The 22786-nt window shown below is 41.3% G+C and overlaps 1 protein-coding gene across 6 annotated transcripts in view; it reads left to right on the plus strand.

The window, feature by feature from the left end:
• The window catches only part of PHLDB2 (pleckstrin homology like domain family B member 2), a 115424-nt gene that overhangs the window by 77524 nt on the left and 15114 nt on the right, over positions 1-22786 (plus strand). For 2 of the 6 annotated variants that reach the window (XM_061350614.1, XM_061350615.1), the window contains exons 6-14: positions 166-303; positions 9695-9823; positions 12858-13013; positions 13768-13878; positions 14733-14822; positions 17850-17993; positions 18782-18955; positions 19662-19802; positions 20778-20877. In XM_061350614.1, coding sequence (XP_061206598.1) covers positions 166-303; positions 9695-9823; positions 12858-13013; positions 13768-13878; positions 14733-14822; positions 17850-17993; positions 18782-18955; positions 19662-19802; positions 20778-20877 — 1183 coding nt within the window. The remainder of the gene's footprint in view (positions 1-165; positions 304-9694; positions 9824-12857; positions 13014-13767; positions 13879-14732; positions 14823-17849; positions 17994-18781; positions 18956-19661; positions 19803-20777; positions 20878-22786) is intronic. The other 4 variants (XM_061350617.1, XM_061350616.1, XM_061350619.1 and 1 more) reach the window with 4 other exon arrangements.

The raw sequence follows: 22786 nt of genomic DNA on the forward strand, positions 1-22786 counted from the left end.
TTTTGTGGCAGCGAAACTTATTTCCTCCTTCCATCCCCTCCCCCTTTTGTAGAGGTTTCTTCCTTGTGAACAGTCACCTGCTCACTCCCCTTTCCCCATCAAATAATGTGTATCGAGATGTCTTCATAATCTGGACTGCTTCTGAAACATGTTTTGTGTTCCTAGTTGGATATGGAATGTGCCCTTTTGGATGGGGAACAGAAATCTGAAACGACAGAGCTGCTGAAAGAGAAGGAAATATTGGATCATCTAAACAGAAAAATAGCCGAGCTGGAGAGAAATGTTATTGGTGAAAAGACAAAGGTAATTGAGTTGTCTTAGCTCGATGTTTGCTCTCTTCCACTTGGTCTTCAAGATACCTTTATATGATTAACATATTGATGGAGGTTATTTTATGAAGTACTGTCTGAGTAAATTTACTTGATCAATGTGGGAGAAACATATAGTTGTCTTGACATCATCTGTCTGGAAAACTCTGATTTCCCAAGGTATGTTTGACCAGCAGAATACAGTATGCTCAAGTAAAAAGACCTGACCTAATATAAAGATATTTTTGATTATTGAAACAGCCATATAGTGCTTGGGCTTGGGTTATCTGTTGTTTAAAAGAACAGCATTGATTGAACTGTTCCACTGCCTCCCATTTTAAGTTCTGTATTTTGAATTGGAAAAGAAATAACAAATCCTTTCTCAGCAAAGGAACAGAAGGCAAGAAGGCTATGGTTTCAGAAAATGCCTTTATTATTATATAGAATATATGATATATGACATCTGTCAAGCATGTAATTTTAAAGCAATTACGTTGGTTTATTTTGTTTGCTGACTGACTGCAATTTTAGTCCTGTAGAACATTCTCTCTGTGATTAAGTCCAGGGAATTAATCATTTCTCCTATGCAGTCATATAATTGCTCTCAAATATGCAGCAAATATACATATATAAAAGCATGCATTTGCAAAACAGAATGGCACTATAATAAGACTTTAAGTACAGAATGGAAAGGGCCTACAAGATGAAGCTGTCCCCCTCAAACCAGGGAGCACTGGCCCTCTCCAGCAGGCCCTCGGGTGGCCTCTCCAGGCAAGCAGTTACCTTCTCCACAGGGGATGAGCCATGGCCAATAATACCTCAAGGTCAGGAAGTTTTTCCAGGGCTTTCAGCCAGTAATGTTTCCCTTTTAAATTTCATCCTCTATCCCATAATTTAAACCTGTCACTTGTGGAAACGTTCTAGCTAGTATCTCCCTTTTTATTTTGCCAGCTCTCCAGAAATATCTGGAAGTCTTCTCCTTTATTTGCTTTTTCTTAGACGAAGGTGCACATTTTTAGCTCTCTCACAGTTCCCACTTAATTCACCTCTTACAGCTTGCATTGTCTTACTCTCAGCTTTTTGTCTTCAGTCTCTGCCTACCCTGTCATGAGCCTGAATGCTGGTTTGTAGCTGCACTCATCGAGCCTGTGCCTGATGAGAATGGCGCTCCCACCTCTCCACGCTGTGGCATGATAGCACACATCCCGTTTAAGCTTGAGCTTTTGTGGACTTTTCTGCCTGCGCTTGCCTTGTTCCTGTGTACTCCTCAGTGATCGTTCAGCTTTCAGGGTGGTCACATTTTAAGTTGCCTATAGAACGTGCTGGGTAGGTGAGTTTTAGCATAAAGATGAGTTTAGTGCTGGTAACAGAAGATCGGGTGGTGCAAACACAGACCCTTCGAAGGGATGCTGCTAGAAGTTGCGATTGGTAGGTGGTAATGAATCACATACCCAGAAATTCAAGAGCTCTTTTGCCTTTTGTATTTATTCTCCAGTAGCCTCAAAGTTCAATGAAACTAAATGGAAATGATTTTAAAACGTGGGGTTTTAAACCTTCCTTTTGGTCATATGATGGAACATGAGTGAGCAGCCGTCAGAAAACTACAATTCCAGCTCTAGTTTAAATTTTCAGTTGGACTGAAACAGGGAAAGCAAGCCAAGAAATAGCACTTCTGTTATTTAAAAGGCAAATTCACTCAAACCACTTGGTTTGCCCCAGTAGGAAGCACGCCGCTAGTCAGATCTGATGCAGTATTTTAGTTGTCTTTTCTGTCGTGTTCCTTTCTATTCTATAACAAACAAGCAAAATCCCAGCTGTTGAGTGTGTGCTTTAGACTTAAAGCCGTGGCTCAGTTAAGACTGAAATTGTAGATACAAGCTCAAAGCAAGGGCGCAGGTTTTGTTCTGGAAGATGCCTGAAAGCATTGTTATAAAAGGGAAGGTTTAAAAAAGAAGTGGGAGACGAGTTTCTGCGGATGGGCAGAATACAGAGTGACATCTGAAGGGTTCTGGAGACATTAGTGTCAGCCAGCAAAACAGATGGCACTGATTGTGTCAACAAAGTTCTGGCTGGCTGGAAACAACAGCAGGTTTTAAAGCTTGATTTGTGTGTCTGTATGACTAAGCCCTGCAGATCTGGTGCCAGGTAGGCAACATCTTGCCTCTGTAGCAGTGCAGGATCAGTCCCCCAAGAAAAGGGGTGCTGGGGTGGAGGCAGTAGGTGGTCCTTTTTGCTGAAACAGTTTGAAAAGCTCAGGTTTTGACCACTTGCTGCCACCATGCTGATGGTATTTTTTGTGTTGCTTCTTGCAAGAGCAAATGGCCCAGCATCCACACAGTGATCTTCTACCTGCCTGAATATGTTCACCCATAATAATAACCGGTGGTCTTGGTTTTGATGGAGCTTCCTGGCCAGAAGCAGTCAGGTCCTATTGCTCAGACACTGGCTGCGTTTCCATCAGGGTAAGGGAGTGGTATCTGAATGCACCGCACAGTGTTGTCTTGAGATGAGGGTTAATGTCACTCACAAAACGATGGGGGGGTGTTGGTACCGTCTGTGAGGGCACTTGTCTCAGGAGCGACTTGAGCAGCTCCTGGAATTTGCCACTGATCTGAGCACCTGTTTGACAGGAAACCCCTGCCCTGGTTGTGTTTCACCCTTACCACGCACCTGTTTGCAAAACTCGTGAAATACTTGGAAAGAGAGATCATAAACCACAACCGAATGATGCGTTATGTACGGAAATAGACTGTGGTGGAAGCTCTCGTACTGCTTGCTGCCCAGTTCTTTGGTTTGTTTCCTTTCACAATTCACTTAGATAAGGACACAAAGCGTTGCCAAGTTTTGTGCAGATTGAAAGCCACAGATTTTAGCCCTTGCAAGGCAAGAGAATCAGCTGGAAAACCTACTTGAAGGTGGGAGAATTGTGAGTTCAGTCTCATGCTGTGCCAGCGTGCTCTTTGCCATGGTACAACATCTCTGTGTCCCAGCACCTTACTTGTAAGTCAGGGAGGGATTGTGTAAGTGGGCCTGTACGTTAAATGTTAAGCTGCGTCCTGATTTTGGTTGAGTCCTGTACTCAGCCCTGACTGAGCCACATGGCAGGACTCATGGTGAGGAAGAATGGATGAATTGACGGGGAAGACAGTGTGGTGCACACCCTGCAGTGAGTTTGAAAGCGTTTCCCTTGCTTTTGTGAGCACACCACCATGCACACTGTAAGGAACGAAGCAGTTAGGGTTGATCTACTTAGGGTTTGGAAATAACAGCTATAAGCGGTGACAGCAGAGCCTTTCAGCACCATTTCAAGACTCAGTGTAGTTCTGGCCATGGTGCATCTCTGCCAGATACAAGTGCTACCAGGACTCAGCTGTCCTGGCTGGCTGGGGTAGCTACTTCCAGAGCTGTTTGGCATGGCCTGTGTTTTCACCTATACTGGAAATTGTGCTAGTGTATAGAGGACGGTCCAGCTCTGTCTCCATGGCTGTGCTTCTTGAGCACAGCTTAAAGTCATCTCATTCCTTCTTTCCTTTAAGTACCATGTGCTACATACTTGGTTTTATCCACAAGGAAAAGATGACCAACTGTATATTTGGATAGCAGCATTTAAGCTATTCATCACGAGTTCCAGTTTTTCAGGGAGAGCCCTAATAAGTCACTAGTAATGCAATTTGACAGATAAAGCTTGAAGTAAAGCTCCCTGTAATTACCATGGCAGTCATTCGTGTTGCTATGCTGTAGGTGTGCAATAATGATGCTGTTGTTTCAAGTGGAATAGCGGCTCAGGTCCACAGTGCTGTTTACAATTGTGACGGCCTCCCGATCACCCTTTGCTTGCATGACTTAGTTCAGGATTGATGTCTGTCTATAGGGAAGCTGGAGAAAATGGTATTTGCCTAATTGGATAGTATCAGGATTTACAAAGTACTGTTTCCATAGTCTTCCTTGGTCTGTGTAGCTTTAAAACGCGCGGTCCAGCATATGTGGACAAGGATGTCCACATGTTTTGCCATGCCTGAAAGTTTCCAAGTTAAATCATGAGGCTGAAAGTAACAACATAGCTGGGAAAGGAAAGAGTAATCAGTGAGCGTGGATAAACAGGAATAACTGCAAATGAGTAATGGATTCAGCAGAAGTGCTGTGGGAGGCAATCAGAGCTAAATGGGAGTTTTGGCAGGGAGTTTCAAAACAATTAGTATGTAAAAGTTTAGACTGCATTTGAAGAAGGGGAGGTTATTGCCTTTCTCATGGAGGACCTTTGCCTTATGTCATGATGGAAATAGGTGCTCTGCAACTCCTTTATCAACCCGGGTTTCCTGTCCCTCCTCGAAAGCAGAAATCAAGACCAGCTGGCAGTGGATAACTCCTCTCTCTCTTTTTTTTTTTTTGGAATACATTTAATTTTGCCCACATGCTTTTGTGGAAATATTTTTCAGTCATTAACAGAATACCCCAGACATGCCAAAATGTTTGAAGCTCGGCCTCTTTGATGGATTAGTACTGCAAAGACTTGCAAGAATCGAGGCAAGGAAAAAGCCGCTGTCTGATGAGCCGCTAGCAATCAGAGTTAAATATACTAGTGGTCTCTCCTCAGTCCTTTCTGTTCTGGATTCAAAATTCCTGCTGGTTCTTTTCTTCTGGCTTGGATCATTACTTTGTCCTCTTCTACGCTCATGAAGAAATAGTGCTCTAGATTCAGGGGTTTTCTTTTGCCTCCCAATCTGTTCACTAGGACAGATGCTGTTACTATATACAGTCTTTTATATAATAATATATTAGTTACCACTCGTATAGTGAAAAGCACTACTGCAAAATACCTCCTATCATATTAAGCTCCTATTAAGCCCAGCATAGTATTTTTTTCCCCTCTTAATGGCTTCTTTCATGAAACCCACAGGGATTTAGGGACAGACAACTAAACCGTGACAAGTTTCATGCTTCTGTTCTGAAAGAGCTCAAGGGATGTGGGAAAGAGTAGTCTGAAAAATATATAAGAGAAGCATGTACAGTTTGTGCACAGAGGGCTCTGTTTCGTTTCAGCAGTATCTGTTTTAATAAGAGTTGTATGTGGTCTGATTTGTGTCAGCCATAGCATAGGAAGGGTTTGTCATTTGCTGGCAGGGTTGGTAGACCTTAGGTTTAACACATTCCCCAATCATTTGCTCCACCAAAGAGCTGTTTACATTTCCTAGCCTGCTTTCTGTCAGGGAGTAGAGTATTTCCTTACAAATACAAGGCAAGAGTTAAGCCAGTTTTGTCAGTGAGTTGTTAAAGTCAGGTGTTCTTGCTCTTCCACTCATTCTCCAAAGCGTTTTATTGAATAGGTGAGCTCTGTAGCACCACACCGCTTCCAAATAGCTCCACTTCTAGCTTTTGCAGTAGGTTATTTTGGAGAAGGGGGGGATGTCCTTTTGGAGTAGAAAAGAATCAAGTTTGTCTAGAGATGAAAGCATGAAGATGAGATGGAGAAACTTCAGAACAAAGAAGCGCTCATGCTCCTTTATATCTTGGAAGCCCGTGGGAGTGGTGAGAGTAGCTGATTCCGTACTGAGGGAGACAGGGTGTGCATGTCTGAAGCTTGGTGTGGGTAATGAGAGGTGGCTACCTTAAAACATGAGGATGTGTAAGTGAGTTGGACTAAGGAAGGTCTGGGAATACTTAGACTGGAACATTTAAAGTGTCAGAGCCTGCTGGATGGGAAGGCATTCAGGGTTTTGGTTGGTTGGTTGGGTTTTTTTTTTTTCCTTCATTGATGGCTTGTAGGTTTTTTTGCAGTTTCTATCCAAAAATAACACATACTATGGGGTTTTAATGCTTTGGTTTTGTGTTTGCTTGGGGGTTTTGTTTGGTTGGTTGGTTTTGTTTTGAGGGAGGGGTGGAGTGGAAGCTTGTAAAGGAGCCCATGTCACCAGCCATACAATCTGTTTCATAGTGACCTGGTTCCTTGCTTTATTCTAGTTTCCATATGGATTTTTGAGCAGCTTTCTTGTTTGATCCACATTGACTCATTACATCAGGACCTACCAGTTTATGCAGGAGAGTTGGTTCAGAAGGCACATATGCATGCAGACGTGTTCTGCTCTGCAATTTTAGCCTGCCTGCCTGCAGTAGCAGAATGTGATGAATGACAAGTTGAAAAGCAGAACTTCTCTGCAGAAGAGGTGGGGGGACCTGCCAGGGTTTTAAGTGATTTGGCGTAGGGCATCCTTAGCCACAGGAGACTGCAGGGAAGCAATTGGTCTCTTTTTCTGTTGTTCCCATTCTTCTAGGAGCTGTAATTGTCTTTAATACTATCCTTTCATCTCTGTGTCCTCATCATCTATGAGATGTGTTGGATATATGTATACATTCTTCTTGTTTTCTTCTCTCTTGTCCTTAAAATCAGTTCTATGAGATATAAAGGTTGATTTCCTTTTGTGACCATGTTGATCACTTCAGGGCTGTGTTCATACCATGGGTGCTCTGCTGACATCCCGTGTCTGGGCTCTTGGTGGACAGTGGCACACCTCAATTCTTTCTCAATTGCTATCCTTCACAATGTTCATGTAACTGCCAAAACTGATCCAAGCTGTGCCCCAGCATCATCAAACTCCAAGTCAGTCCTGCTCCATATCCTAAAGTTCATTTAACATGTATCTAGAGGCAGACCATAAGCAAGCTGAGCAGTAGGCTGAAACCAGATATTATGCTTTACTGAGCTGTACTTATCTGGAAACAGGGTGTTAAGAATCCAGCCAGACTGCAGTTCCTATGACTCTGGAGTCAACGCTGGGGCTGGGACGCGGTTGTCTGCAGAGAAACATTTACCAAGTACAAGCTCATGCGGTTAAATGAGGATGAGCAGCTGGAGTTCACAGCTCTGCTGCTGCTGGTCCTGAGCAGACAGCTTATGGAGTCAGCCACAGGCTTGCAGTTAGCATCTTGCACAGTTATTAGCGTTTTCCCTTCTAAAAGAACATGCCTTGATCCATTTATAAAAGAAGCTGTATGGAAAAAAATCTGATTATCCCTTTATTTATGGAATTAATCTTTGTGAATTAAATGGACTTTACCAACGCACAGCCAGAGATGTCAGCGAACTGAACTCCACAGCTGCAAATGCCTCTCATTGCTGGAAGTGATATTTCCTGTCAAGACTGCACATTTCGAAGGGAGCCAGTTTGCTGGGATGTTAGCACTTCCTATGCTATAAATAGACCAGATGAGTATCGCTTTCAGTCTCAAAGGAATACATTTCTGGTTTCTTGTGGGTAGTAACAGTACCTTTGACATGATTCTCAAGGAGTTTTATACTTGCTGAGGATGTCTTCCCACCCTCAAGGTTTGACTTGCTGGTTAATGAATGAGCATGCTCGTTGCAGTGCATAGATACTCAGTGAGCTATCAATAGCATCAGAGGCACAATAACATCAGAGAAGTCCTTGCTGCCTTAGATTGTTGATGTGGGCAGAAAAGGAAAGCAGGAAACAACGCGTCAGACATCAATTGAATGTTAAATGGACATCAGGGTTTGTGAGGAGGGGAACTACCAGTTTATTTATAGATTCCCTTCCGTGTTGGAAGTAAGGATGATTCGGCAAATGGGGGTTCCGTGGGGACAGAGGTCTAGAGGTGACCTGTCAAGAGTTGCATGCTTCTCCTTCATTGTGCAGCTTGCATGTGCTACATCCTCTGTTTTTCTGAGCCCTGCTGCTGCTGTTGGAAGACAGAAACTAATACAGGAAGTGCAGGTAATTGAATATGCTGGCTCAGGTTTACAAGCTTAAAAAAACCCCAAAGTAACCATTTGGGTTCAGTATTTTGTTCATCAGATTGCACGAGCTAAGAAGCTGCGGGTGTAAATGAAAGTTACAGAGCTGGGAATTTGGTTGACATTAGGCTTGAATGAGGATGCTTCCTGTTGTTGTTTCTAAATACTGGGAAAATTAAATCCCAGATCCTGATTCCACTCAGATTTAGAGATAAAGCCATAAAGAAAGCAGGCAGCTAATACATGTTTGATGCTGTCCCTCCACCATGCGCGAGGGTTTGAAAACCTTGTCAGGATCAACAAAGAGAAGGTTTCAGGAAAGACCATTCTACAGTTTGAAATGGCAAGTAGTGTATATTAGAAGTTGTTTCTTCTCTATGCCACGTGCCATGGGATGCTGCAGAGCGTGTGATGATACAGCAGGTGCTGAGCCACACATTTGATGCTAACATTAAATAATTGGGACTGGAGAGAGGACAAATGACTGGATGCTGCAACAGAATTCAGCTGATCTTGGAACATCCACAAGGAAAAGCTGAAATTTTGGGGCTGAAACTGTTAATTTTTGAGTATTAAGGAGAGTTAGATGTCACCTGAGAGGAGGTACATAACTACAGAACAAGAAGTAGGAAAGGGAGCTATACCAGTGTGACTCTAGAAGGTAGCAGCTGGGCTTCAGAGCTGGTTTATTTATACCTGGTATATCAAGTATATTGGCTTTTCCAGTTCTTAATTGCTCAGTTGAATAAAATGCATCTGCTATGTTGGCCAGTGGAGGTGCAAGGAAAAGGCACTGAGAAAACTCTCTGTGCTCTGATTTATCGGTTCCCACACTTTGGTCCCTAAATAAAGAGCAGTGTACAAGGTGGCTTTCAGTGATCTGCAGTCAGTCTCTGGAGCAGTTCGGCACAGCAAACCATGAAGTACTTTGTAATAAAGATGTGAACGTTCAGGGCTTTTGGACACGAGAAGCTATACACCAAATACTGTTACTTGGAATGAGAGGAAAGATGAGTGAGGGCAGGAGGTCGAGCAGTCCCCTTTTATCCCCAAGCACAGGTTAAAATTCCTGTACCCTGAAGCAAATGTGTTAAATCACTTGGTGTTTCTCCTGCAACAGGATTTCCTCGCCCAGGGTTATTGCTTTAGAAGATTCTGTCTCACTGTTTTCTCACTGCTTGCTAAATGTACTTACCTATACAGAAGCACATAAGCATGTAATTCATTCTCCTGGGATGATCCATTTTCCCCTCACTGCCAGTCTAGTCGTTTCCCAACCATTTCGCTTTCTAAATCTACTCTTTCCTCTCTCCTTCATGTTACCTCACTAACATGGCTACCATTTCCTTTATTGTGTTTTATTTCTGTATATATTAGGTGAGACAAGTGTTTGGGCAGTGGGCTTCAGCAGCATCATACAGCGATGAGGGAGAGAATTAAGCACCACACTAGAATGCTTACTGTTTTGTGTTGCTCATTTTGCATCCCACCGTTGCATTTCAACTAACAAGAGGTTTCTGTCTTTGACCTCCATGCTTCCAACTGTTCATTCAGGTTTTGCCACGCACCGTCGTCATCCCTAACAACATCTTGGGTTTGAAGGTAATTGTGTTTTATTTTCTGGTTCATGCTTCAGGAGAAATTAAAACTTGATGCTGAGAGGGAAAAACTAGAGAGGCTTCAGGAGCTTTACTCCGAGCAGAAGACGCAGCTTGATAATTGCCCTGAGTCCATGAGGGAACAATTACAGCAGCAGCTGAAGAGGGTCAGTAGCAAGTTTCAAGATTGCACTAACTTTTTGTTGCTTTCTTTTCTTTTCTTTTTTAGAGTGAAGTATTACTTACTCTGTTTCAAGTATCCCCTGTCTGAACGTATCTGCAACTTACACCTGTTACTAGTCATGAGGGTTATGTTTCCTTGTGGGATGCTTGTGATAGATGGTGTGTGTGCAGTGGCAAATGAGCAGAGTGCAAATGGGTGGGTTAGGAATCATTTTGTGTTGAATGCTTCCAAAGCTTTGGGCTACTTGCCTGTAGTTAGCACCTTAGGCCTTGTGGGTGGTGTGAAAGCTGTTGTGATGCTTAGATGGTTTGGAGCATCCCTCTTTACCTGTTGGGAGCAAAGATGGGAACTGAACTTTTGTTAGTGGGATCAGCCATTTTAGCAAGCTTTCCTGCTCTGTTATTTGATCTTGTTGTGTACCTCTCCTTTGCAATGCTGTAAAAGGGTGTCTCGGTGAAGCTGTGGATAATTTCTCTTTTTCAGTATATAACTTACAGCCTGAACAGTATATAACTTACAGCTTAGCCTCACCTGTGCTTTGGGAAACTCATTTTTAAGATGATACCACTTACTAAAACAGGTTTATTTTTTCCTACATTTTCAGCGGTTGCATCTTGGTGTAATAACCTTTGCATGAAGTACAAATGGAACTTGATTTTTACCTTGTATTATTTGTAACTGGAAAAGCTACGTTACAGTCTGTGAAGGTGCAGTTACTATCTGTAGAAAGATTGTAGTATTCATTAAGGTTCAGTGGGGTCTACAGCACATATAGTTACCTTTGGGGGGCAGAGGGAAGAATTTTCCAAGCATCAGTATCATCTGAAAGACAAACTTGATCTTTTAAAAGTCCATCTTGGGGGATAACAGTGTTAAATTCTGTAGTATTTGGGAAGTTTGATGGGTTTGAGACACTTCGGATCTTTTGTAAGTTACCTTTAAAGAAAAAAAGGCAGTATTCTATAATATCTCATTCATATTAGGAGGAAATTAAGCCTTTCTTGTGTAGTCACATCCATGAAGGTATTAATTAATGCGCAGTTGTGGTCCTGTTGCTGTGGGATGGTAGTAAATCCTTTTTTGCTATTGACTACTGTCCTGGTTTCAGCTTTAACAGTTATTTTTCTCCTTTCTAGTAGCTGGTGCAGTGCTGAGTTTTGGCTTTAGTCTGAGAACAATGCTGATAACACAGCATTGTTTTAGTCATTGCTAAGTAGCACTTACCCTGATCAAGGACTTTTCAATCTCATGTTTCTCATGCCTCCCTGCTTCTTGTGCCCCTTCTCATGGGCAGAACATGAGAGGGCCTTCTAGTAGTCTGTTTGATTAAATGTTCTTAATTCTTTTGTTCCCTTGAAATTGGCTTAATAACTATTTGGGATTTGAAAGTGAGGCAAAACTTGAGACATGGGGTGCAGTTACAGCTCCAGTTGTAGTGAACATTAGCTGTGGCGGCTGTGATCGAAGAACTTATCACTGAATTAGTGCACAGTAGCTCTCACATAGGTACCAACTGTGAGAGCCTTTATGAAATTACCATAAGTGTCATATCCAAAATACAGAAAATACTTTCTTCCCCCCAAATAAGCCTGGTACAGGGTAAAATACTTGACCCTGCAGCAGGTTGTGTTGTGCTACTTTAGTGCTGATACGGAAGGATCTGAAGGTGATGCTTCATCCTTATTGCTTCATCCCTGGGATCTCAGGAACTTTGTCATTTGTGCTCAGGGTCGCAGGCAGCCAGTTTCACCGTAGCACTGGCTGCATGGTGGGTCTGAAGTCTGGGTTAGGGATGCTGATGCACAGCAGGCAATGGGACGGCTTATTAGCATGCTTCATCCTTTTAGAATGAAGGCACCAAAGCTTGTTTGTTCTCGTGTGCCTAGGTTTATAAAGATATATTTAAATGGAGAATGAGAATAGATGCCTGGATTCCTGCAGAGATCTGAAAAGACAGTGTCCATTGCTAGGAAATATCTTACTCTTCAGATGCTCTGGTTTTTAGAGGCGATGTGGGCCCATGGAGCAACCACCACGTCTTGAAGTAATGGCCAGGTTCTCTCCCATTGAATCTTCTTCAGTGTCCTTACTGAAGTATTAGAGATGCAGGAGAAATTTATGGTTTGGAAATACAATATGGAAACGTTGTGTCTGTTGTTTGTATATAGATTATAATTCACTATATTTTGAGGTCAATTGTTTTAATAAAAGGGAGGGAGTACACTTGCTACTTGGTTCAGGAAGCCATTGCCTACAGCAAGAGCAATTCTCCTACAAATCCTATGCTGCTGAGTAGGACACTTTGTAAAGGTTATAGCAAGGACCCTGTGGGCACGCTTTGGAGCCAGGTCTCCTGCTTCTGCCCCTGTGCCCTGCAAGCTGCCCAAGGTTGATGACCTGGCTTTGTTGTGAACAGGTCCCTGTTTGCAGCCACTGGCAGAGCTAAGCTGCCACCACTGACCCTTTGGAGGGTTTTTGATTTGAAAATGGAGTTGGTTTCGGGTGGGTTTAGATTAGACATTAGGAAGAAGTTCTCTACTGTGGGGGGTGATGAGACATTGGAACAGGTTGCCCTGAGAAGCTGCGTCTGCCCCATCCCTGGCAGTGTTCAAGGCTGGGTTGGATGGGGTTTGGAACAACCTGCTCTAGTGGAAGGTGTCCCTGCCCGTGGCAGGGGGGTTGGAACTGGACGAGCTTTAAGGTCCGTTCCAGCCCAAACCATTCTGTGATTCAATGATTTGATTTATTTATTGTTTCCCTGGTGGACAGAGTTGTATAGAATGGAGCTCAGTTCTTGTTCCCTAGCACATGTCACACAGAATATATAGCACTTTGTGAGCTTGACTAGCCCTATTTGCCCTCTTATAGTGACAATAGATCATTAAAAGCATTCAGTTCCTGTTTGAACATGTTGCTTGAGGTGCGTAAATACCATTTCAGACTGGGTTTTTGTGTTTGTAAGCATCTCTACTCCGGTTTCAGTGAAAGCATGGTTTTATTTTATCTTTTTGTGTTAGGATGCTGATCTTTTGGACATAGAAAGCAAACACTTCGAAGATCTGGAATTTCAGCAGCTTGAACATGAGAGCAGGTTAGATGAAGAGAAAGAAAATCTGACACAACAGCTCCTGCATGAAGTGGCTGAGTATCAGCGCAGCATTGTCAGTAGAAAGGTAAAAGCACTGACACTCAGCGCATACCTTCTTTGTTGTGTAGCGTAAAGGAGAAAGAGGGGATCTTTAAGGTTAAAGCCCATCTGTAAGGAATGATGCAAAAGTTTCCTCTTTGGAAAAGCTTTTGAAGCAGAGCTAAGGTGATGAACTGGTAATGCCACACAGACCAAACCATGCACTTCTCCGAAAGGAAATAAATGAAATCCACGCTCTGCTTTTATATTTGCATGTGAAAACTAAACCCTTTAATTTGCTATGGAGGGTACCAAAGCATTGGGTTTTTTCCTTTACGAGAAGAGATCTATACAGTCCAGACAAAACTACAGTTATTTTATGCTCATGATTGGTGTTGATGTTAAATGATTTTGTTAACAACAGAGTGGCAAATTAAGAAGACACCTTGATTTTTAACATCAGTTGTAAAGGTCCCATCTCAACCAATTAAATACCAGTTTTTCAGAGATCAGAAGTTGCATCTTGAAACCGGTTCTATTCAGTATATGGATGCTATTTGCCATATTATCAAAAGATACATGCAACTGTGCCTTTGTTCTGTCTCTTGAATAAGTTGTCTCTTTACTGTCTAAATCTTATTTAATTATCTCCTTTGGAGCAGTGAGCTGCCTTGTAAAACCTTATTTTCCTACTCCTTCACTCATATGAATGAGTGAACTCATGAATAGAATCCTTGCTGCAGGTTGTCTTGTGCTTTGAAAATGAAACCTAAATTGTACTGGTTTTCTTTTTATATTAGGAAAAGATATCTGCTCTCAAGAAACAAGCAAATCATATTGTCCAGCAAGCACAGAGAGAACAAGACCATTTTGTAAAAGAGAAAAACAACTTAATAATGATGCTGCAAAGAGTAAGTATTTGTTGCCTGTCAAATATTTTGGCGTGTAATAAAAGAGCTTTCAATGGAATAAAAGAATGTGAAGCACAATAAAAGCATCAGTTATAGAATCAGAATAGTCAGGGTTGGAAAGGACTTTAAGATCATCCAGTTCCAACCCCCCTGCCATGGGCAGGGACACCTCCCACTAAACCATGGCACCCAAGGCTCTGTCCAACCTTCTTTATGCAGAAGCTAGCAAGTAACTAATAATGTGACAGATGTTTGTACCCATTAACCTTTAAAAAAAGGAATCTTTTGTGATTTATCAGCAGATTTACAATGATAAAAATTAGTGGCATTTGATAATCAAGACGGTTTTAGAGGTGCCCTCCTTCCAAGGCACTCCACCAGAGGCACCCACCCAGGTGCTGAAGCTGGAAGCCTGTGTTCCATGTATGGCTGCTCAAAGCCTGCACAGTGTGTTCAGAGTTTTGGCTTGAAATAGTCCATACCGGTGCACAGGATGAGATACTTAACATCAGGCAACATCTGGTTAGTAAGAAGCTGTCACTGACCTTTCGTGCCCATTTTACATTTTGCTTTACATCGCAAGAGAAACCATGTTTGGTTCATTAAACACATTGAACCTATTTGTTTTGGCTGTGGTTATTAAATAAATTCCTTTACTAGATTTGAAAACAGACCTTCTGTACCTCTGCTTTTTTGTTCAGTTACACAGTAGATGGAGGAAGTTGAAGCTCTGTGGTGCCATTTCTACCCTTCTATTTCAGCGTGTTTCTTTACATGGGTACCAAAGTGGCTGATGTTTATTTTCAGTATGTGGCTGTTTGGTTTTAGCATGAAATGCCTCTTTTTCTTCACAGGAAAAAGAGAATCTCTGTAATCTGGAAAAGAAATATTCCACGCTTTCCGGAGGAAAGGGATTTCCTGTCAGTCCCAATAGTCTAAAAGAGGTAAAGAGATTCACTGCTTTTGGCTTCACCATAAGTAACTTTTAACAACGCTTCGTACGAAAGCACTTGAGTACTTAGTGACTGAGTCCTATTAATACAGCTTTTTGAGATGTGATGAAATTACTTTGTAAAGCTATTCCTGGAAGTCCAAATGCATGGAGGAGCAAAAATAGCTTCCCTTGAAGTTTTCCCAGATGTGATTGGCATTGCCTTAATCTCTTGCTCTGGAAAAATGATCGCTTTTGTATGTGTGTCTAATTTTCTCAAAATAGACAATTAAATCTCATTGAAGTGAAGAAGAATGAGGTCCAAAAATAACTCTGTTCAAGTATGAATACAGTGCAGTCTTATTTTTGCACTGTAGATTTTATCATTGCTTCCCCTCCCTTTATTCTAAGGCTCTGCAGTAAAGCATGACAAGTGTATGTTTTGATCTTTGTAAAAAGCATTGAATTAAAGACTTCAAGCTATTGTGGTTATAAGATACCTATTTAGCTATTTATTCAACTGTTTTGAATAGTTGAATAGTGGGAAATGTAGCGTTTAATGTACACTGACAGGTTTCTATGGCTGCTTCTTCTGCTTAAGAGGTTTGACTGGACTTGCCAGATCTGCTTGTAGGAAAGCCCTGCCACATCTAATGGTGTAGGTGTCACTGTGGGAAGTTGGGCTCTTGAAGCCTAAAGCAACCACATGTCCTTCCAGCACCTGGATAGTGTGATGTTGCTTGTTTGGCCTCCACGTTCCCAGTGTGCAGTTCCACATGCCAGCGGGGCTGAGCACCCTTCCTCACTGCAGCCTGCATTGCAGATGCTTAGACTTTGAGTATCCTCGGTTGTGTTTCAAGTTGGACCAGTGCTTCTGGAAAGTCTGAGCATTTGGGTGGGTTTGTTTGGGTTTTGGTGGGGTTTTTTCTCATTTTGAGATGGATCTGTCTATTTTCTCACTAGACAGTGGGTTTTATCTCTGATTTTTATTTTCGTATCCACGTAACAGTTTGTTTAATCACAGGTATTTCAAAATGCAACTATATTAAGTGAGCCTGGCACTCTTTAATGAAATGAATTATTCAGCGGTGTTACTCTGTTCACTGCAGTGAGGTCAGTTAGGACTTAGTCCAAGGCAAATAAGAGAAGGAACAGACAGATGTTATATTTCTTACAGACCATTTTAATTTTAATCCAACTGTTCTGGCACCTTTAGAAGTCAGGCACCAAACGGTGCACAGCTTAAACAGACTGCCTGCACACAGAAGTTAATCTCACCATGTGGTTGCTCACACATCCCAAGCCCCTCTTCACCAAAGCACACATTGCTAACTGTCTTTGACCCATCATGAAGCTTACTGCCTGCATATGCAGTAATAGAGAGTGACTGCCTCATGTAAAGAGTTAGGATAGTTATCCCAGTACTTAAGTAAGTGAGGAAGATCAGTGCTGTTTCAAAGTTCAGCCTTGACAAAATTACTTGGATGCCTAATCTGACTTGAAACTGTTTATTCATCTAATGTAGCAGGGGCATGAGATAATGCACAACACTGTCATTTATTGTTTGCCTTTTCATTTTAACTCCATGGTGAATGCCCACTGGGGTTGTGAGTCTGAACTGGATGTTTTTCATCAAATGGTGAAAGTGCTTTTATCCTCCATAAAAAATGAACACAGTATTGCATTCATAGACTTGCTGAGTTTTGGTTACTGATGCTTAAGCAAGCTTTCTGTTTATTCATATTGGACTTATTACCATAATATGGCCATGTTTTGAGAGGTAAACTTTAGCATCCTTACCCTTCTCATTTAATAGTTCATCAAATAATATCAGAGTTGATGTGTCTCCTATTTTTAGAGTGCTGTGCTCACAGTTTGATACCTAATTTTTCGGAATTGGTTATCTGCTTGAAATAACTGATAAAGCTTGAAATAACTGATAAAATACACTGGAAATTGTGCTAATAGATAGTAGGGTTGGTACTTTTTTCCACCTTCTATGATCTTTATTAAGTTATATCCATTTTTAAAACGAAGAAATACTATAGCAGTTCATGGCATCTCTTATTGAATTACAGAAGTATACTTACTGGAAGTCATTGTGCTGGTATAATAATAGAAACACAGCGCCTTTGAAACCTTCTCAATTTAAATGCAACTTAACCATCTTGATTTAAAAAATAAGCTTATTTCTCTCTAATTTTAATGACACTGCTTCAACAGTGATTTATTCTTCCTTTTGCATAGCCTTGTTTTCTATGGATAAAAAGTTAGGATACTTGGCATTTTAGTCTGGCATCCTATACCCCATGGATTAGAATCCGTGTTTTATTTGTTAGGTAACATTTGTTCAGTTAACATCAAAGCAATGCAATAATTGTTTTCTGTCATTATCTCTCAAATCTGCATGCAGAAGCACACTCTGATTGATGTGCGTGCTGTTCCTCAGTCCATTTGCAATGGCTGTGGGGCTCACTAACAGCATCTTACCTGTCTCCTGGTAAGACCTAAAAGTTCGAAGTGACTTCCAGACAATACAAATGGAAGGTGCTGTGTCAGTATAGAGTAGCAACGGCTGGTCCTCATGCAAGTTCTTCCCAGTTCTGTTAGTTATTTGGTTTACTCAAACTAGCTTAATAGCTAGGCAAGAAACAAGTTATTTTACTTAAACATGGGCAAAAAAAAGTGAAGAAATAAGATGGGTGAATGAAATTAGTTCTTTTCCCCCCAGTCTGCTTTCCCAAGAAAGAGCTACATACATCATTTCTAAAGGGTATTTACATTTTGGTCACTTCATGTACATTTGCTTTTTGGTTACTTACTCCACATGTTTTTGGAATTAAATGGAGAACAATTTTCCAAATCCAAGTATTCGACATTTGAAGAGCTTGATGATAATTTTATGATGATGAAGTATTTCAGTGTTAACAAATATTTTGGCTGTATCACTCTAAACTAACTTTCATCGTACTGGATACATTAATACTCTTGCACGTCTTTTGGCTTTTGCTCCTTTTAACTTCTCAATTCCTCCTTTTAGGGTTATATCAGTGTAAGTGAAATTAGTGAGCTGTATGGCAGTTCCACGAATATACCCCCTTCCACTCAGCCCCCCACAGATGCTGACGCAGTTGCCACTGAGCCTTCCACGGCTGTGCTGACGAGCCAGCCACAAAATAAAGAGGTTTGTTTGAGAGACATTTCCCTTTGTTTGCATTGTTCTTTTTTCTTTTCTTTATATTCTTTTTTTGGTAATTTGACGTGTAACAAACTGACCCTAAGGCAGAGTGCCTTCTGCCAGTTACCAGGTCAGGTAACAGTGTAAGAGTAAAGGTGAAGGGCTGCTCCAGTCGGGAAGTGTCTTTGGTGATGTAGATGGGACTCTGAAGGCCAAAATCCTGAATGATTATGACCCAAGCAGCAATAAGGGACAATCTTTGCCTGTCAAACACTATAATATAATGCACCTTTAGTAAATGGTCTCTGCAGTCCATAGGTGTTCATTTTGTATGTTCTGTAGCTTTATTTTCCTTTTTCTTTTTTCCTGTGAGGTAGCAGAAGTATATCTTGACTATCTGTGGGAAATGGGTAGCTTCCACCTTAGCTATTCCACAGAGTCTGTCCAGTCTGTGTCTTCTAGCTTATTCTCTCTCTTCCCCATCCTTTGTGATGTTTTTGCCTATGTAATGACTGTAGCAAACTTTAAATGAATCCCCTTTTAAAGGAGTGGAATAACCTTATGAACCTAAACCCACCTACCTTTGTGTTGCAATAAGGCAGCAACTGGTTTAGAATTTGGCATTTCTGCGCTGCTTCTGGTAGCTCAATATGCCTTGAGAGTTGCAATACAACACACCTCCTTTCCTGCTAAACGCTCCAACACAGTGCTAAAAGTGCAGCTTGTATGTGCCGTATCTTTTGAGCAATTCCAAAAAGAAAACTCTGTGTGTAATTTCTCTTTTTTCTATAAAGCTAAGATCACCTCTCTGTTCTGGATTTGTGTTTCCTCACTCTCTTTCTCCTCGCTCTATTGCTCAACTTCCATCAGTCCATTGGCCTGAGGTCATGGCTACTCATGTAGATCCTATTCCTTTATCTGACACACCTCCACCTCTGCCAGCTAAGAAACACCGCAGGCAACAACAGGTAACAGATTCAAAGCTGATAACTTGGGATTGTTGTGTGTGTTTGTTATGGTGGCCGTGAGGTTTATTTATGTGGGAAGTTTTTAGTGATAACAATAGATTATAAGTTGATTGTGCTTGCAGAGTGTTGCACTTAAAGGCATTGCTCACTTACAAATCAACACAGTGCATTATAGAATATCACTGAACTAAGCTTCTCCTTATCTAAACAACACAGAGGCAAATATTAATCTTTAGGAGCCACTGTAACTGTCAGAAGACTTGCAGCAATGAAGTACAAGTGACTGTATTCAAAAGCCTAAATTAAGTTTTCATATACATTTGAACAGTGCCTCTCAAAAGCTATATTGTTTTTAAGCCACTGAATCGTTAAGGTAACTGTTAAAGGTGAATAACTGATTTTCTTTGTAATTGGATAACACTTGTACACTAGACTTGAGGGGTTTGGGGATGCTTTTCGTAGGTTTTTTTTTAAATTCACAAAATGTGCACATGGATTTCATGTATTTTCTTAATCAGCATGGTTTTAACGTGATATTAGTAGAAATGTTGCACAGCATTGTGAAACAGGAGGTACTCTGTATTTTAGAGTTTATTCTCTCCAGTGAAGCTCCCAGACTGTCACCAAACAGTACATTCTATATAGTGCATCGCTGAGCAAGTAGGTCAATTCGTTTTGTCAAACCTGTAACAAATGACATTTGAAGCATTTCAGAAACCTGGAAGAGCGCAAGAAGCAGCACAGGGAAGGCATGTACATGAGTGATACTTTACCTCGCAAGAAAACGACTCCAACCGTATCACCGCACTTCAATAGCTCTACGCTTGGACGAAACATTGCATCTAAAGTACGTAGCTGCATGATATTAATAGCCTTCCTGTGTCTATATAAAAAACCCTTTATTATGTCAGAGGTAATACTTATAGTGGTTCCCAACCTTATGTAATCCACCACATTCACATCTGAAATTGCCTTTGAAAGAACTTCAGGTAGGCTGAGAAAGTTGGGGCTGTTCAGCCTCGAGAAGAGAAGGCTGCATGGAGACCTCATACCAGCCTTCCAGTATCTGAAGGGGGCTTATAGGGATGCTGGGGATGGACTCTTCATTAGGGACTGTAGTGATAGGACAAGGGGTGATGGGTTCAAACTTAAACAGGGGAAGTTTAGATTGGATATAAGGAAGAAATTCTTTCCTGTTAGGGTGGTGAGGCAGTGGAATGGGTTGCCCAGGGAAGTTGTGAATGCTCCATCCCTGGCAGTGTTCAAGGCCAGGTTGGACGTGGCCTTGGGTAATATGGTTTAGTGTGAGGTGTCCCTTCCCATGGCAGGGGGGTTGGAACTTGATGATCTTAAGGTCCTTTCCAACCCAAACTATTCTATGATTTTATGATTAATGCATGGAAATAGACATAAAGCCTTCCATACTTCCGGCCTTTATTCTGACCTCTTGAAATGCCGTGCTGTAGCACATTCATCATAAATGGAAGGTCACTGTCCTAAAGATTGTATTTTCAGGCTAGTTTCAGTTGATTCTAGAGACACAACAGGTTGTATTCCTTCTTACCTAAGGCCTCGAAATAGTAAAGATAAGGTTATGTATAAAGTGAAAACACTCTTTATTTGTGGCATGCTAAATCAACAAACAGCAGGAAGGTGAAGATACTTGGGAAAAACTTTGCCTAGTAGAGACTGTGCACAACTAAAATATCCATGTCTGATGAATGTGACATGATGTTGGTACCCGTGGCAAAGCAAGTTTAATGAATAAGAAAAAAGGTCTTGAAATGTATTTTTAAGCAGGTATTTGCACAATCTCCTGCAGGGACATTTACCATTAGGACAGAGCAACAGCTGTGGAAGTGTGCTCCCTCACTGCCTGGCAACCATGACCAAAGAGTCAGAGTCAAGAAGGATGCACAAAGGTAAGACCTTTGCATTTGATTCATTCTGTTTAAAGTCAATGTTCAGTTCTTCAGGAGATAAGCCTGAAACTGGTGTTGCTATAATCAACAGGGCTGTAAATTACAAGTTTTCTTCTCACTGGAAAAAAGCAAGTTGTAAATAGAATTTACAGGTAGTGCCAAAATAAGATGTTAAAATTATGTGGTAGGTGCACATCTAATTTTGCAGCCTATGGTCACCAAATATCTAGTAAGCAAGAAAAGTGTATTGAGAAAACACGCATTGGTTAAGTAGGTAATTCCTGTGAGTGATTTTTTTGAGGCAATATATTACATGTGGCTTTCTTGTGGGGTTGGTTTTGGCTTTTGGGTGGTTTGGTTTGTTTATTTTACCCTTTTCATGTTGTGATCTTACAAATTGTTTTTCATAGGTATGTGTTTTCGCCAGGACAAATTCCCCAGAAATACCTCTGAGAATCTCTTAACTGCAGTATTATAAGTGATCTAAAATATTTGGGCTACAAAATAGGCAAGGATAGAGGTGTTCTATCATGGATAAATGGCTTTATTTTTGTCAGAGGGACATAGCGATGGTGAATCCAAAACAAAGTTACATCTTTGAAGCATGATCTTGGAGGCTATGGGATTCTGTGTCTGTCATTTGTCAACTTGAGTCCATGCACCTAATTACTGCTTTAATGAGATGTATTAGTCAGAAGTGTCCCATCTTCAAATGGAGTTGCTCCTCAGTGCCATCTGTCAGTTTGTTTTCTTTCTGGCATCTGTGCCATTGTTACTAATGTAAGTGCAAGATCAAGAAGTCCTTATGTAGAATTGCACTGACTAAGCCCGAGCTGAGATAGCATCCATCCTGTTGTTACGGGACTTGCCAGAGCTAGCAGCTGTTAAAGGTCAAAGAGAAAGGCTGAGGTCAGCCAGATGCAACAAGATGACTCAATGCAAGGATAGAACAAGCTTGTTGAGAACGGATCATGACTTGGTGCATTCACTTTATACAGCTGTTCAAGTTGGGATTGTTGGTTTCGAGCTTTAGTTACGCAGCAGGCCTTCCACAACCCTACCGTGTCGTGGCTCACTTATCTTGAAGTATTTCAGGTGTGATACAAAAGGAGCTTCATAGTCAGCTTGAAAAGCTGCTTTGATGCATTGTGTGTGCAAAGGTGGAATAGCTTCGTTCAGACTCATCATTATCCTGTTGTGTAGAAAGCACTTTGTTTCAGTTTGAAAATCAGTGAGCATGTTTTGGTTAAACTTTGATGGCAAGAGATCAAGTGCTTAAAATTGGAAATACTCCTGTAAAATGGTTGCAGGAGAGTGTTAGTGTGTGACTTCTAATTACAAAATGTTACCAAACCTAACACAGTGGCAAAGGCAAGAGTTTTCAGAATAAATCAACCAGTTTTAATGCTTCATCTTGTATCACCATGTCAAGACAATTGGCAGAGTCGAGTCAGATTTCTTGTCCCAAGAGTGAGAAAGAAAGAAGCATCACAAACCAAAACCGAATTATGGTCTGACAAAGTAGAGCAGCAGGGGAGAATGAAAAAGGTTTATTCATTAAGGCATTTGGCGTGGTACTACTCATACGCCATGAGGAATCACGTCTGCTATACTGCCTACCATACTGGTGACCATTATTTTTTGAGAGATTCAGTAGTTTCAATGGAAATACTGAATTAAGAAGAGAGCCTTAAGGGATTGATTTGTACTGTGTGAGAGGACAGTTCCAGATGCCCTTTTCTGAAACATCAGCTTTGCCAAAGAGAAATGATGCTGCTGGCTTTACTTGAACTGTCAAAGGGCTTGCAAAGTAAGAGACAGAGTCAAAATACAAAGGATACAGAAATGCAAGGATTGTCTGTGGCTTGACTGCCTCTCGCAGTTAGCGAAGGATTTACTCCCTTTGTGT

This window comes from Neopsephotus bourkii, unplaced genomic scaffold (genome assembly GCF_033783945.1).
Source record: "Neopsephotus bourkii isolate Nb327-2 ecotype Australia unplaced genomic scaffold, CSIRO-AGI_Nbou_v1 NB_532, whole genome shotgun sequence".
NCBI classification, from domain to species: domain Eukaryota; kingdom Metazoa; phylum Chordata; class Aves; order Psittaciformes; family Psittacidae; genus Neopsephotus; species Neopsephotus bourkii.